This window comes from Ovis aries, chromosome 1 (assembly GCF_016772045.2).
Source record: "Ovis aries strain OAR_USU_Benz2616 breed Rambouillet chromosome 1, ARS-UI_Ramb_v3.0, whole genome shotgun sequence".
NCBI classification, from domain to species: Eukaryota; Metazoa; Chordata; class Mammalia; order Artiodactyla; family Bovidae; genus Ovis; species Ovis aries.
Genome location: NC_056054.1, coordinates 203,601,771 through 203,615,020, shown reverse-complemented (window position 1 = coordinate 203,615,020; position 13,250 = coordinate 203,601,771). Strand labels below are relative to the sequence as shown.

At 46.6% G+C, this 13,250-nt stretch overlaps 2 protein-coding genes across 5 annotated transcripts; one reads left to right on the top strand and one right to left on the bottom strand.

Moving 5' to 3' along the window:
- The first annotated feature begins 51 nt into the window (after positions 1-51).
- POLR2H (RNA polymerase II, I and III subunit H) lies at positions 52-3,410 on the top strand. Its single transcript, XM_004003086.5, has 5 exons — positions 52-258; positions 1,218-1,301; positions 1,382-1,475; positions 2,018-2,101; positions 3,057-3,410. The coding sequence occupies exons 1-5, from the start codon at positions 186-188 to the stop codon at positions 3,172-3,174; spliced, it is 453 nt and encodes a 150-aa protein (XP_004003135.1). The 5' UTR covers positions 52-185; the 3' UTR covers positions 3,175-3,410.
- Positions 3,411-6,894: 3,484 nt separating this feature from the next.
- On the bottom strand, positions 6,895-13,177 carry THPO (thrombopoietin). 4 transcript variants are annotated; one of them, XM_012097907.5, is made up of 6 exons: positions 13,064-13,177; positions 11,568-11,745; positions 11,209-11,336; positions 10,901-10,987; positions 7,983-8,150; positions 6,895-7,766 (listed from the first exon to the last, which is right to left on the bottom strand). In XM_012097907.5, exons 2-6 carry the CDS (start codon positions 11,578-11,580, stop codon positions 7,101-7,103), a joined length of 1,062 nt encoding a protein of 353 aa, XP_011953297.1. In that variant the 5' UTR covers positions 11,581-11,745; positions 13,064-13,177; the 3' UTR covers positions 6,895-7,100. The 4 variants fall into 4 exon arrangements, with proteins under 4 accessions (XP_011953297.1, XP_027813438.1, XP_011953305.1 ...); XM_027957637.3 differs by having other exon boundaries at positions 6,895-7,754; XM_012097915.5 differs by having other exon boundaries at positions 6,895-7,749.
- Positions 13,178-13,250: the final 73 nt, after the last annotated feature.

The window sequence follows — 13,250 nt, the reverse complement described above, 5'->3', positions numbered from 1 at the left end:
AGGCAGCGGAAGTGGCTGCGGTACAGTTCTTCTATGCGCATGCGTTATTGTATTCCTTTGCCGCTGCCGTTTCAGCGCTGCGTCGTCTTAGCGCGCCTCTTTTCCTCCACGCGAGGGGGTGCGCTACCCCTAGTCGTCGTGGTCAGCGCGCCCAGTCCCTCTGCTACTCTCGTGGCCCCCTCACCATGGCGGGCATCCTTTTTGAGGATATTTTTGATGTAAAAGACATTGACCCGGAAGGCAAAAAGTTTGACCGAGGTAAGCAAGGTTTGGAGGGGCGGTTTCGGGGGAAGGGGCTAATCTCCTCTGGTACCCGCCCCCAGGCTGCTTGTCCACCCACTTTCGCGTGGCCTTTCCCTACCGGTGGGTCCTGGTGTGGGGACCTCTCTCGAGAAATAATTTTATAGATAAGAAAACGGAGACTCCCGAGCTCTCCCTGGTTTCACACAAGCTGTGCTCGCTGCCTGGGTGGCCTTTTCTGCTGGTGCTGGTGGACTCCAGGCATCTTTTATAATCGCTCCCCGCTCTGGACCGGGCGCTGTACTTAACACTTCGCACGCGCTTTGTCTCACTTATTTTCTTCCAGGAGTAGGCGGTGTCTTACCCATTTTGCTCTGAGAGGCTAAGCAGCCCACCCAAGGTTGTACAGTGAATAATCCGACTTCACAACCCGTTCCTCAGAGTCTTTAGCTGTTTGTAAAATCTTCTCAGAGTTTAAGAGTAGACTGCTTGGTATACACCTCTTTATTCTGTCATTTATCAATAATTGTCCTGGGTGTCTCTTCCTTTGCCTGGACACTGATAAGTTCTTCGGGACAAACACCAGTTCTTACACATCTTGATAATCAATCCCCTTAGCACAGCACCTGACACAGGAAGAGGAAACCTTAGGATGAATGAATACCTTGCCCCAAATCAGGTTATTTCTTAATCACTTAGGTTGGCCTAGAACCTGGATATTATTTATTGCCAGAGGATCTTTGATTCTTTTCTGTGGATTCTGTCCACTGGCCACAGGTTGTCTCCCCTTTCCTTCCTGCATGTGTGATTCTGATTGAGCCTGTACTTCTGTGAGAGCAGATGAGAGGCCAGTGGATACAGACTGCATTAGACTGAGTATTCTGTTGCATCCAGGCCCCTGAAGTACCTGTCTGCCCTGCCCTGTAGGGTCTGCCCTGGGCCACAGGCAGTTAACTTCTGCCACTCTTCCCCTCCAGTGTCTCGGCTGCATTGTGAGAGTGAATCTTTCAAGATGGACCTCATCCTTGATGTAAACATTCAGATTTACCCGGTAGACTTGGGTAAGTATTGAACACAAACAGCAGGAGGCTTTATGCCATCTCAGCTGGTCTCCACCCTCTGCTACCGCTGTTGTTTTCAGGTGACAAGTTCCGGTTGGTCATAGCCAGTACCTTATATGAAGATGGTACTCTGGATGATGGTGAATACAACCCCACAGATGATAGGCCTTCCAGGTGAGGGGATGGAAAAGGGAGCACCTGAAATGTGCCTGAGGACTAAGTGGATAGGTGTATAGAAAAACCCTTACTTAATTCATGAAATAAATGATTATCAGCAGACTCTGTTAGCTTAAGAAAAGTGCAGCACTTAAGAATCCAGACATCCAGGTGTTTATCCAAAGCAGTGATTACAGTGTGAGTTGTCACTTTTTGATAGTGGAGGAAATGAGCACTGAATGACCTAGGCTCTGTGGGCCTTGTGTCTTGGGAGGGAGTTTGGTGTGATGGAAAGGCTTTGGACGCCCACTCAGTTCACATCTCAGCTCTACCACTTATTTGTTGGATAACCTTAACCTCCTTCAACCTTAGTTTTTTCTCATCAATAACATTGATGGTCATACCTAGCTCACAGGGTTGCTGTGAGGATTGAATGACATCACGTTTAGAAAGTGCCTGGTGTTATGATGCTGGCGTATAGTTACCAGTTACCATTTTTTTAAAGGGCCTCTTACTTTTGTTAACTGTATTTAAGAATAACTGCCCCTATTGTTCCACAGGGCTGACCAATTTGAGTATGTCATGTATGGGAAAGTGTACAGGATTGAGGGAGACGAAACTTCTACTGAAGCAGCAACACGCCTGTAAGTTCCTTGGTCTTGTGAGAGCCCTTTCCCTTCTCATTTTGTGAGAATTTGGGCTATGCTTTGAAAATCTGGACCATCCTCAGGCTCCCTGGATTTCTTTCTTCAAGCACCTCAGACCTAGCGGGACCCAGAAAGGAACTGTTTTGGGAACAGTTTCAGTCTGAAATGTAGGCTGGTCAGTTTGCCCTCTGTCAGGATCTTAAGGCCTGTGATCTAAATGAGAAACTGTTAATCTTGCTGAGTGAAATGCCAAGGAAAGTTACTTCTCCAAGAACTAAATGCAGCATAAGTGATTAAACTGCTAGGCTTTTTTGTTTGTGTGTGTGTGTGTGTTTTGCTACTCTGCAATCCAATCCCTAGTTCTTTGGTTTCTCTGCCCAACTATTTTTTCCTTTTCTTTAAAACCTTATTAAAACAATATGTGCCCTTTGCAAGAAATTTGAAAAGCAGAAAAGTAATATGAAGAAGGAAAAAAGTCACCTATAATTCTATAACCAGAGGGAATCTTCTACATAAACATTCTTGAATGTTCTAGGTTTTTTTTTTCCTATGTACTTTTTTCTTTGAGATCATGTTGTTTATTACAATGTTTTGTTCTGTTCCATTTGCTTAATGTTATGTAAAACATGTTTCCTCATGTCAATTTAAAGCTTTTCCTAAACATTTTTTTTAAATTCCTAAACATTTTTATAGCTGTGTAACATTCCAATAAATGGATGTATCTTAATTGATTTGACCATTTCCCTTAGTTTGGTCATGGAGTATTTTCCACCTTTCTGATATAAAAAACACTGCCTTGCACATATCTGTGCCGTCATCTTTGTCTGAAATTTGGTTCCTAATGACAGAACTCTAGAAGGGTGCCTTTTTTTCTTAGGCTGGCATGGAGAGTAGCTGAGTAGCAGTTTTTGCTCTGGCACTCAGACTCACGGGACTGGGTCTTCTGTTTCAGCTCTGCCTACGTGTCCTATGGGGGGCTGCTCATGAGGCTGCAGGGTGATGCCAACAACCTGCATGGATTTGAAGTGGACTCCAGAGTGTATCTGCTCATGAAGAAACTGGCCTTCTGAACCACCCAGGAAGCTAGCCTTGCTGCTTAGTCACTCAGGTCCTGGATGTTAGTTCAACCCGAATAGCAGTTGCTGTTGTTCACCTGTTCGAAAGGGGCTGACTCTCTGTCCACCCTGAGTGCATCTTTAGCAGGTCTGGACTCAGTGGGAAACTGACTTGCCGGTGAAAGACCCAGTGGGAGAGCTTAAGATGTTTTATGTACATGATTTTTTAAATTAAACTTTACTTTTTCAGACTCTTTTCCCTTCCTTTTTAAAAAAGGTTTTCCCATTTTCAAATCATTTTTTTCAACTTGCTTGTGGTACATTACGTTTCTGGCCCATAGCCAGATGATCACGTGTCAATACAGGATCTATCCCAACCTTTCAGTATCTGGGTTCAGGATTATCTCAGGCTCCTGGCTGACCATCCCCAACATTTCCCCTCCAAGGTGATTTTCTGTGTGGGAGAGAAAGTGTTGTGCTTTTGGCTCCTGAGGGCACCACCCATTTGGCACAGAATTTTGAATAGGCAAGGAGCCTTGCTTATGTTCTTCCAACACTTTCAGTCTCTCAGGAAGTCAGATCACGTTGACTTGAATGTGTTGCCTGCATAGCCTGGATGCATTCATCATTTTTATGGAAGCTTTGAGATGAGGCTTTTAGAGACAAACATGGGACACGACTCTGAAGATGAGAGCAAGAACGATCTGGTGGTTGTGGAAGCAAGTGGATGAGCTAGCTCTGCTCTACATTCTAGTGGTGACCTGGAGGGAGGGTAAGTGGCGGTGGTTTTCACCAGTGACACTGAACAGAGAGCTGCCACACAGACCAGTGAAATGGACAGGGCAGCAATACCAATTAGGTTGGCAGTTCAGTGCCAGTGCCCTGGACAATACACTAGCCTGACTGCAGTCACTAATTTAACAGTAGGGGGGAGAGCAAAGTTGAGGCAGTGGTGATGCTTGCAAGGACTCCAGCATCTGAGCTCGGTCTTCAGCCTGGCATTTGTGGTCTCAAAGTACATGGGACCCTGATTTCCCCTGGTAAGTTCAGGGTAACAATTCAGAAAGATTTTTTTGTGTGTGTTAAGCTGTTGTCTCTTGACTTCCCAGTTTTGCCATGGGAGCTGGTCGTCCTGCTGGGATGCCTGGGGTATTTCCTTCCCCATCATTTTCAGGTCTTTACTGGAGGTGTTAGGAATAGTATTTAGAGAAATGGGTTGAAAATGAATGGCCTCTGAACAGGGGTGAAGGATGGGTGGGGTGGTTGTGGAGAAAAGATGTTTTCTTTGCTTTACTGTGGGGTGGGGGAGAGTGAGGGGAGAGGGAAATAGGACATGAATTGAGCTGGGATGAATTTTTATGGAATCCTAGAACCTTTTCCATGCAGTCAAAAAAAATTTTTTTTTGTAGGGATTGGAGAAGGATGGATTTAGATAAGAAAGGGAACCTAATTACCAATAATGGTTTGTTGGGTAGCAGACTGTCCTAGCTGCCCTGGGGTGGCAGAAGAAAGAGAGCTGGCATACAGTTGAATAGAGATAAGAGTGTCCTCATTGTAACAATTTTTTGTCTTTTCTGTAAAGGGAGGAAGGGACAGAATCAGCCAGATAGAATGACGGGTTAGACGTTCAATAGAGGCAAGTTAGTTTACACTGGAGCAGCCCATGAGCTGTTTGCATTTGCCCCAGGGTAAGTCAGATGCCAGCCCTGGATGCCTGGAGCTTTCTGGCTATGTACTTCTTTGTAGCCTTGCCATCTTTGTCTCAGCTGACTGTGCTGAAAAGTTTTGTCTTCGGTCCCTTTTGCATCTCATGTACTGGGTGCTGGCTTTCATGTACCATGAAGTGTTTCATTTGATCATTAGATTTAGCCTCCGTTAATATTTCAGTAAATTAAAATTTCTGCTTACCATTCCCTTGACTCCACATTGGAATTTGTAGTGTGGATAAACGGATTCTCTTCTATGCAGAAATTGTCACCATCTGAGATTTGGACAGCACTTTTGAGCTTTGTGCGTTTGTTGATTTTTTTTTTCTCCATGGCAACTGTTCTGTTCAGGAAGTGGGGTGGGGGGAACACCTGGAGATGCCTAAATTGGTCGCCCCACCAAGAGCTTTGGTTTTCTACTCAGAACTCATTTAACTGTTGATGTGTACTCTCTAAGGACTTGGAAATTTCTTCCAATAAATAGAGACACTGATACATTGGACAGTGCACCACACTGGGGAGCATTTGGGCTCCAGACTAAGTCAGCGTAGGGTGTTTCTTTTCCTGTTCACAGGCTATGAAACCACTGGGAACTTGCTCCTCATCTGTAAAGCAGAGATGTTAATAATCTACCTTACAGGGATGTGTGAGTGTTAAAGGTAATGTGCATTAAGTTCCTGACATGAGGGCTCTCACTCTTGTTGTTTTGGAATGCCTTTAATGACCCTGGGGTTTTTGTGGTGTTTGGAACCCTAGGTTTCTGGCTCCTCTACCTAATGGTAGCTTTTGCTGTCTTTTGGGGAGTTTGAAGTGGGAGGGGAAAAGCTTCCAACAGCTTTCCTACAGGAGCCTCTGGAGGTAGTGTTGACCTTTGCAATGGAGTGTTCAGGGCAATATAAACCTCTTCTTCCTAAGTACCAAGGTGACATTTATTCAAAAAGCCCCATAAGCCTAGCTTGTTTTCTAGACATCCCCAGGCAGGGTTTATGGTGGTCACACAGGTTTGCATTTCAGATAGTAGATACTTCTGGGAATTGGGAAATGAGCCTTCAACTTGCACTTGACTTGTACTTGCCCCTCCTGCTGTGTGAGCCCTGGGAGACTGACTCAAGCCACTTCCTGCATTTCCCCCTGACCTCCACAGGAGGGAGGCAGGAACCCGCGCCTGGCGAAGCTTCCTGCTGAGCTGCTGAAGTGCTGGCTGTTTGCTCAGCTGTCACATCCAAGTCTCATCTTGTCTTGACTGACCCCATCTATACAGCCTTACCTGGGGTGTAAGGCTCTCCAGAGCTTCCTGTTAGCTTATCTCAGGGTGGGGGGTAGGAGGGAGGGATCTTTTGCCCATGAGAAGAACATCTTCCCTTCACTTTTCAGGTAGCTTTGAGTCCTGTCGTTTCTTCATTATTTAATCCCTCTCAGTTTTGTCTGTTATGGAGGAAATTTTCTGAGAGACCTCTCATTCATTTCTCCAGAGTAAGGGTCTCCTAAGAAAAGGGGATCAGAGCTCCATTAAAAATGATAGTAAAGAGAATAGAGAGACTAACCTTAGTTCTGAGCAGAAAACACAGGCTTTTTTCCCCTGAGATAAGTTCTACCTCTGTTCAGAAGCTAGGCCAGGTCAGGCCTTTGTAGAATTATCACATGAAAAATATATAGAAAATTAGTAAGTTGTAAATTTGTGCAGAAAATAGACCAGAGATAACTAACTGCTCTGGTGAATATTACTGATGGTTTAAAAAATAGCTTTTGAAGTTTTTTGGCATATAGTAAAAAATTATACTTTTTCTGTCCTGCATGTCCCCCTTCACCAGGACTTTGGGTGTCTGGTGAAAGCAGGAAATCTGATAAAGGCCTACCTCGTGGATATTGTGGATTCAGTTCTAGACCACTACAATAAAGTGAATATCACAGGAAGCAAATCACACAATTTGCTTTTGGTTTCCTAGTGCATATAAAAGTCATGTTTCCATGATACTGTGGTCTATTAAGTGTATAACAGCACCAAGTCTAAAAAAGTAATGCACATACCTTCATTAAAAAATACTTTATTGTTAAAAAATGCTAACCATCATCTGATAACACAGGGTTGCCACAAACCTTCAATCTGTAAAAAATACATTATCTACAAAGAGCAATAAAATGAGGTATGCCTGTATAGCTGCAGTTGTCTCCCAGGGCCTCTCCTACAAGTAAGGGGACTGTACGTGGAGGCTGACATTGGCAGTGCTGAGTACCTTACTCTTCCTGAGACAGATTCCGGAAGTGAGAGTGGGCTGCAACTAGAAGAGAACTGGAAGAGTTGGGTGTGATGGCTGAGGGGTCAGGAAGCAGGGGTTGGAGCTGGACCGTGGGGATGGGTGAGGTGGGCGAAGGAGAGAAGAGTGTGTATTGTCCAGGGGGAGGATGGGCTGGGGAAGGAGACTCTCCAGGCTGGAGGTAGGGTGGCAGGGAGCCCATGTCTGAAGTTCCCAGAGGAATATCCGGGGCTCCTAGGGCCCTGGGTGAGGGCCCAGGAAAGAGTCCATGAATTCCACTTAAGGGTCCTTGTGTTCCATTCAGGTGTCCAGGGATTTGGCCTAAGGACCTGGAGGTTTGGTTCAGCAGACCAGGAATCTTGGCTCTGAATCCTTGCAGCCTGTTCGGAAGTCCAAAGCCAGTAGTTCTGGCTGAGACACTGGAGTTGGTCTCCAACAATCCAGAAGTCCTGTTTGGGAGCTTGTTCAGTGTGAGCAATGGAGAGATGCTGCCTGGGACAGCTGTGGCGGGTGGGGCCCGCTTGGCACAGAGGCTGGGCCCCACTACAAGCAGCAGGAAGCGCACCTTTCCTCGGAGCAGCTGTTGGAAGTTCAGGAAGATGGCACTGGGATCCTTGTGAGCTGTGGTCCTGCCCTGTGGAGGAAGCTGAGGGCAGAGGATGGGCCTGAGGCCAGAGACCTGGGCCAGATATCATGCCTGCCTGTCTACGTGGGGAAGATAAGGTGCCAGAACCCAGGCTTTGAGACTGGGAGGATGCACTCCTTAGCAGGTCAGCTCTTCCACTTTCAGGATTTCCAGAATTTTCTAAGGGGACTGAGTCAGAAAAGAAATATTCTCTAACTCCCTTGACTGGGGACTTACCTGGGTTCCTAGGAGGCCCTGCAGGGCCCCAAGGAGGAGACGGACCTGCCCAGAAAGCTGCACCAGGAGGGATGAGAGGCAAGTGGGGCCCAGCTGTCCCCGCGCTGCCATCACTGCCTCCAGCAGAAGGGTCGTGGTTCCCAGAACGTCCTGTGCTTTGGTCTGCTCCTGGGAAAGAGATGGAAGAGAGAAGCGGACAGCTTCAAAGGGTATTTGAATGGCGGGTGGGGAGCCTGTAAGAGCAGCCAGCAGAATGATTCATAGGAGCTGAGAATTGGACAGGACCTAGGTCCCACCCAGCACAGGAATTCCTTCAGTCTCCCGACAATTGGTCATCAGCCTCTGCTTGAATAACTCCAGTGTCCGGTAACCCAGCTGGCTCTTAACACGTAATTTCAGTAAGAAAAGCTCTTTTTATTTTTATTTTTTTCCCGTTCTTACATTATTCTGTAATCTGCCCTATTATAGCTTTTACCTCTTGGTTCTAGTGCTGCAAATCCAGTCTTCCTTCTACAGAATGTTAGGATCATACGATTTTTAAAAGCTTAACATCCTTAGATACGAGACCATCGTAAAAATGATAAAGATGAAGGGAAGGGACTTACTGATAAATGGCAGACCAGAATCTACAAGGATCACTAGCAATTGCCCCTCCTCCCTGGCCTGGTCCCCAGAAGACCTGAGGGAAGCAAGGGAATTCTAGGTGTCTTGAGGGCAGAAGAGCTGACCTACTCAGCAGTACTCCCTTCTAGAAGGTTCTTCAGTCTCAGACTAAAGCAATCTGTGCTCTACCATGATGGCTACTCTTCTCCAATCCAATCACATGAGCTTTAGTATTTTTTTAAACCATTCCTCACATAACGTATTTTCTAACCTCTCACTGTTCAGGTTGCTTCGACATGCTAGTTTAATATGGGCCCCTGAGTAAATTAGCATGCATCTAAAAGAAGATAGCTAGTACTCAGTGCAGTAGTGTAAGTGTAGTCCACAGACACAGAGAACAAACCTATGGATACCAAGGGGGAAATGGGGGGTGGGGTGAGCTCAGAGATTGGGATTAACACATATACACTATTGATACCATGTATAAAATAGGTAACTAATGAGAACCTACTGTATAGCACAGGGAACTCTATTCAAAGATCTGTGGTGACCTAAAAGGGAAGAAGCCCAAAAAACGGGATATGCATATGTATAGCTGATTCACTTTGCTGTACAAAGGAAACTAACACGACATTGTAAAGCAACTATACTCCAATAAAAATTCTTTTAAACGTGCAGTCCACTCAGAATAGAGCTTTTTAGGAATGTTTCTACAAAGTGGATGTTAAACATCTAAAGCCACCTAGGATCTCTAGCTTTTTAAGTAGCTGCTGCTTCAGTAATATTACAATGCTAAGTCTGAGGCAATCCAACCCTCCCAGGTCTTTTTCATAGTAAGTTCTAGAGCTAAAAATTTATGTGAGGGAAGCAGGGGCACTGTGGCCTGAAAGTTGGAAGCAGATTTTATTCAGTTACTTCACACACATCCAGAGTTTTATATACATCTGTTATATACATCTTTGGTTTTGACCTAGCCTTTTAGCAATTTGAACCTTCATTCTGTCTTTTGTTATTTTAGCTGTGCCTCCCAGTTTTGTGTCATCAGAGGATGATAGATCCGTCTTGCTTCTTCACACCAACTTAAGGTTGAACAGATTAAGATGAATAAGTTCTGGGGGTCTAATATACAGTGATTACAGTTCATAATACTGAATTATGTGCACTTGAAATGTGCTGCTGCTGCTGCTAAGTCACTTAAGTCGTGTCCGACTCTGTGTGACCCCATAGATGGCAGCCCACCAGGCTCTTCTGTCCGTGGGATTCTCCAGACAAGAACACTGGAGTGGGTTGCCATTTCCTTCTTCAATGCATGCATGCATGCATGCTAAGTTGTTTCAGTCGTGTCTGACTCTGTGCGACCCTATGGACAGCAGCTCACCAGGCTCCTCTGTCCACGGGATTCTCTAGGCAAGAATACTGGAAGGGGTTGCCATTTCCTTCTCCATAAAATGTGCTAAGAGAGTAGATTTTAAATGTTCTCACCACAAAAAAGAAATATTAGGGCTCCCCCAGTCATCCAGTGGTTAAGAATCCACCTGCCAATGCAGGGGACATGGGTTCGATCCCTGGTCCAGGCAGATCCTACATGCTGTGGGGCAACAAAGCCCATGAGCCACGACTACTGAGCTCCTGCTCTGGAGCCCTCGAGCTGCAGCTACCTAGGCCTGCATGCCCTAGAGCCCATGCTCCACAACAAGAGAAGCCACCACAATGAGAAGTCTGTGTACTGCAACTAGAGAGCAGCTCCTGCTCTCTGTAACTAGAGAAAAGCCATGCAGCAAAGATGACGCAGTGCTGCCAAAAAAATAAATAAGAAATATTAATTACAAGATGTGATGCAGGTACTAGCTAATGTTAACCATTTCATGATATATGTATATTATATCAACACTTTGTATACTGCCTTAAACTTACACAATGTTATATGCCCATGATATCTCAATAAAGCTGAAAAAAGGGAAAAATCTGAATTTAAAGGTCAAGGAGGCTAATAGTATGCTACAAAATAAATCGACTACTGTTTCTTGCCTTAAAAAAAGAAAGGTTGAATGGAAATAGGTCAAAGGCATGGCCACAAGAGACCTCTATCCAGCTTTTCATGGTCAGCCTTGACTCTATTTAACATACTGGGCCACAAGCCATCATCTTGTCCAGAAGATACCCCCATAGTAGAATGTATATTGGGCTAGGGTGGCCAAGTTGAAGTGGAGCTCTTTTTAAAAGAGAGCTCAGAAAATTTGAAAAATCCATGGGAATCAGTAGGAAGCAGATGAAAACAGGATTAGGGAAACCAAGGGAAAGGATGGCTTTCTTACCGTCTGGGTTTTCCATTCTCCCAAGCTGAAGTCCACAGCAGGCAGAAGGACAGGTGTGGACAAAGGGTTAACGTCTGGACACTGGCTCTGTTGAAAGAGATTGGTGGGGTGGTGGAGAGGGCACGTTATGGTGGCCCAATTACCAGGATAGGCTTCCATGCGTAATACGATCAGGGGGTGGTGGTGGTGGTCTTACTAAGACAATATTGGAAGGATAGTGATTGGATTGGGGAGTGAGAGGGAGTGGTGGGAGTGAGGGTATATCTCCAGTTAAGTGGGCAGAAGGGAGAGTGCTTGGGGATTCTCACCAGTCTGCTGTGAAGGACATGGGAGTCACGAAGCAGTTTATTTAGGAGTCGGGGGTCACAGGCAGGAGGAGCCGGGCTGGACAGAGTTATTCTTGCAGTTAGGAGAAGGATGACCACGAGGAGCAATTCTTAGATGAGGAGAGGTGAAGTTGAAAGGGGTGGATAAGGAAGAGATCATTGTCGTTTGGCGGTCCAGAAATTCCTATTTAGGACCCAGACCTGAAATCCAGGGAATCTGCTGCTCAGAGGCCTTATTCTGAGGTCGCCTCCCCCACATCCCGCCACCACAGCACATTTCCTGTCTCTTTTCCCTCTACCAGGTTCTGATTTGGCCCTAGTTCTCCCAAGGGTTTTCTTACCAGTCAGCTCCATTCTGGCCAGGCTGTCTGCTTGGAGTGGCTCCCTGAATGGGGCCTCTCCCCTGAATCCGTCCTGGGGCCATGGAGGCGGCTTGGGCTCTTGCACTTCTGGGCAGAGTGGGGCGGGGCACAGGAGGGGCACAGGTGGGCCAAGGAGGAGGAGGATTTAGAACCTATCCTGCAAGTGACAAGAATGATGAACAATTAATGGAGTTTCAAGGGAAAGAAAGTCTGCCTGGCTAGGGGAATAGACCCGTTGGGAGGGTGTGAGATGCTGACCAGCCTAGAACTGCTAAAGCCCCAACTGCTCCAGTCATCCTGTGATTGTCCCAGACAGTGTCTCCTCTTCGTCAGAGTTCCTCAGTACCTCTGAGGTGGCGCCAGTGACCCAGGCCCCCGCCAAGAGCAGCAGGACAGAATATGTACACACACATCTAACTGCCTCAAAATCTGAGCAACCCTGCCTGTTTGGTTGGAGAAAACCTGGAATGGGTATAGAGAATGGACGCACTGGGGCTCAAGCCTGGAGAAAAGATTGGAAATGGCTATAGGGCCAGGGCCAGGACCCGGACTAGCAAACATGTACAATATGCTCAGGGGTAGCTTGGGGAGTGGGGTTGAGGAGAATTGGACCAAAATTAAACCAAACTACTAAAAGTCGGTGATTAAAAGATTGAGAAGATGATGTGGGAGAAATTAATCTCTCATTCTTTTTCTATCTACTCCAACACATAAAGCCTCTAGGGGTTTTTCTTTGGTTATTCAAGGAGAAGAGATGGGCTAACAGTTCTGGAACTTCCTTCCTGAAGCAAGTTGCCCAGGAATGAGCACCTGCTGGGTGAGCTGATGCCTGCCTTACAGAGCTTACCTCACCTTAGACACCCACCATATCGGTCTCATAGCCCTCACCTTCCTCCCTGCCCCCTCTGCAGACCCCTTCCGGTTCCTTTGCAGGACCCCCCACATGGCTTCCTTCTTCTTTCACAAGTTGTGCAAAGAGGCCTGCACCTGATTCAATATTGGGATTTCCTGTAGGTCTGTCAACATTCATGAGCCCTCCTCCCATTACCCTCTCCTTGTGCCCTGGCTTGCCTGGCCCAGCTCCCCCAGCCCCAGGATTCAGAACCTCTTAAGCTCATTAGGAATGACTGGGTATGAATGGGGGTTGAGGCTGTGTCCACCTCGCTGCCATGTTCCCTAAGTCCGAAAAGCACTTTCTTTCTTGTTTTCTCCCTGGGCTCATGTCCCCTTTCTTGAGGGCCAGCTAGGACTGTGCTGTATTCCACTAAGTCTGTTATCAGTCCCTCAGAACCCAGCACCCCACCCCCTACCCCTGCTCTGTCCTGCTCCTCCCATTCTGGGAAGGCCACACTCTTCTCGACAAAGGTCAGTGCCTGTAGGTTCCAGTTTGCCTACCCCTCCCCCAGCAGAGAGCCCAATTCCTCTTTCCTGTCCTTCCTACCCTCACTTAACGCCAAACCTGGCTTGCCACTCACCGGGTAGAGAAGGGCTCCAGGACTCAGGTCCAGAGCAGGCAGCACTCTGGGGAGCAGATAGGTAGGAAGACAGGTGGCTGTTGGGGCACTGCCTCTCTGGGGCACTGGGGTCACAAGGCTGCCCAGGCCAATTCTGCCCAATCAGAGAGCAGGGAGCCACTAGACATAAGCAATGGCCCCCGGAAGT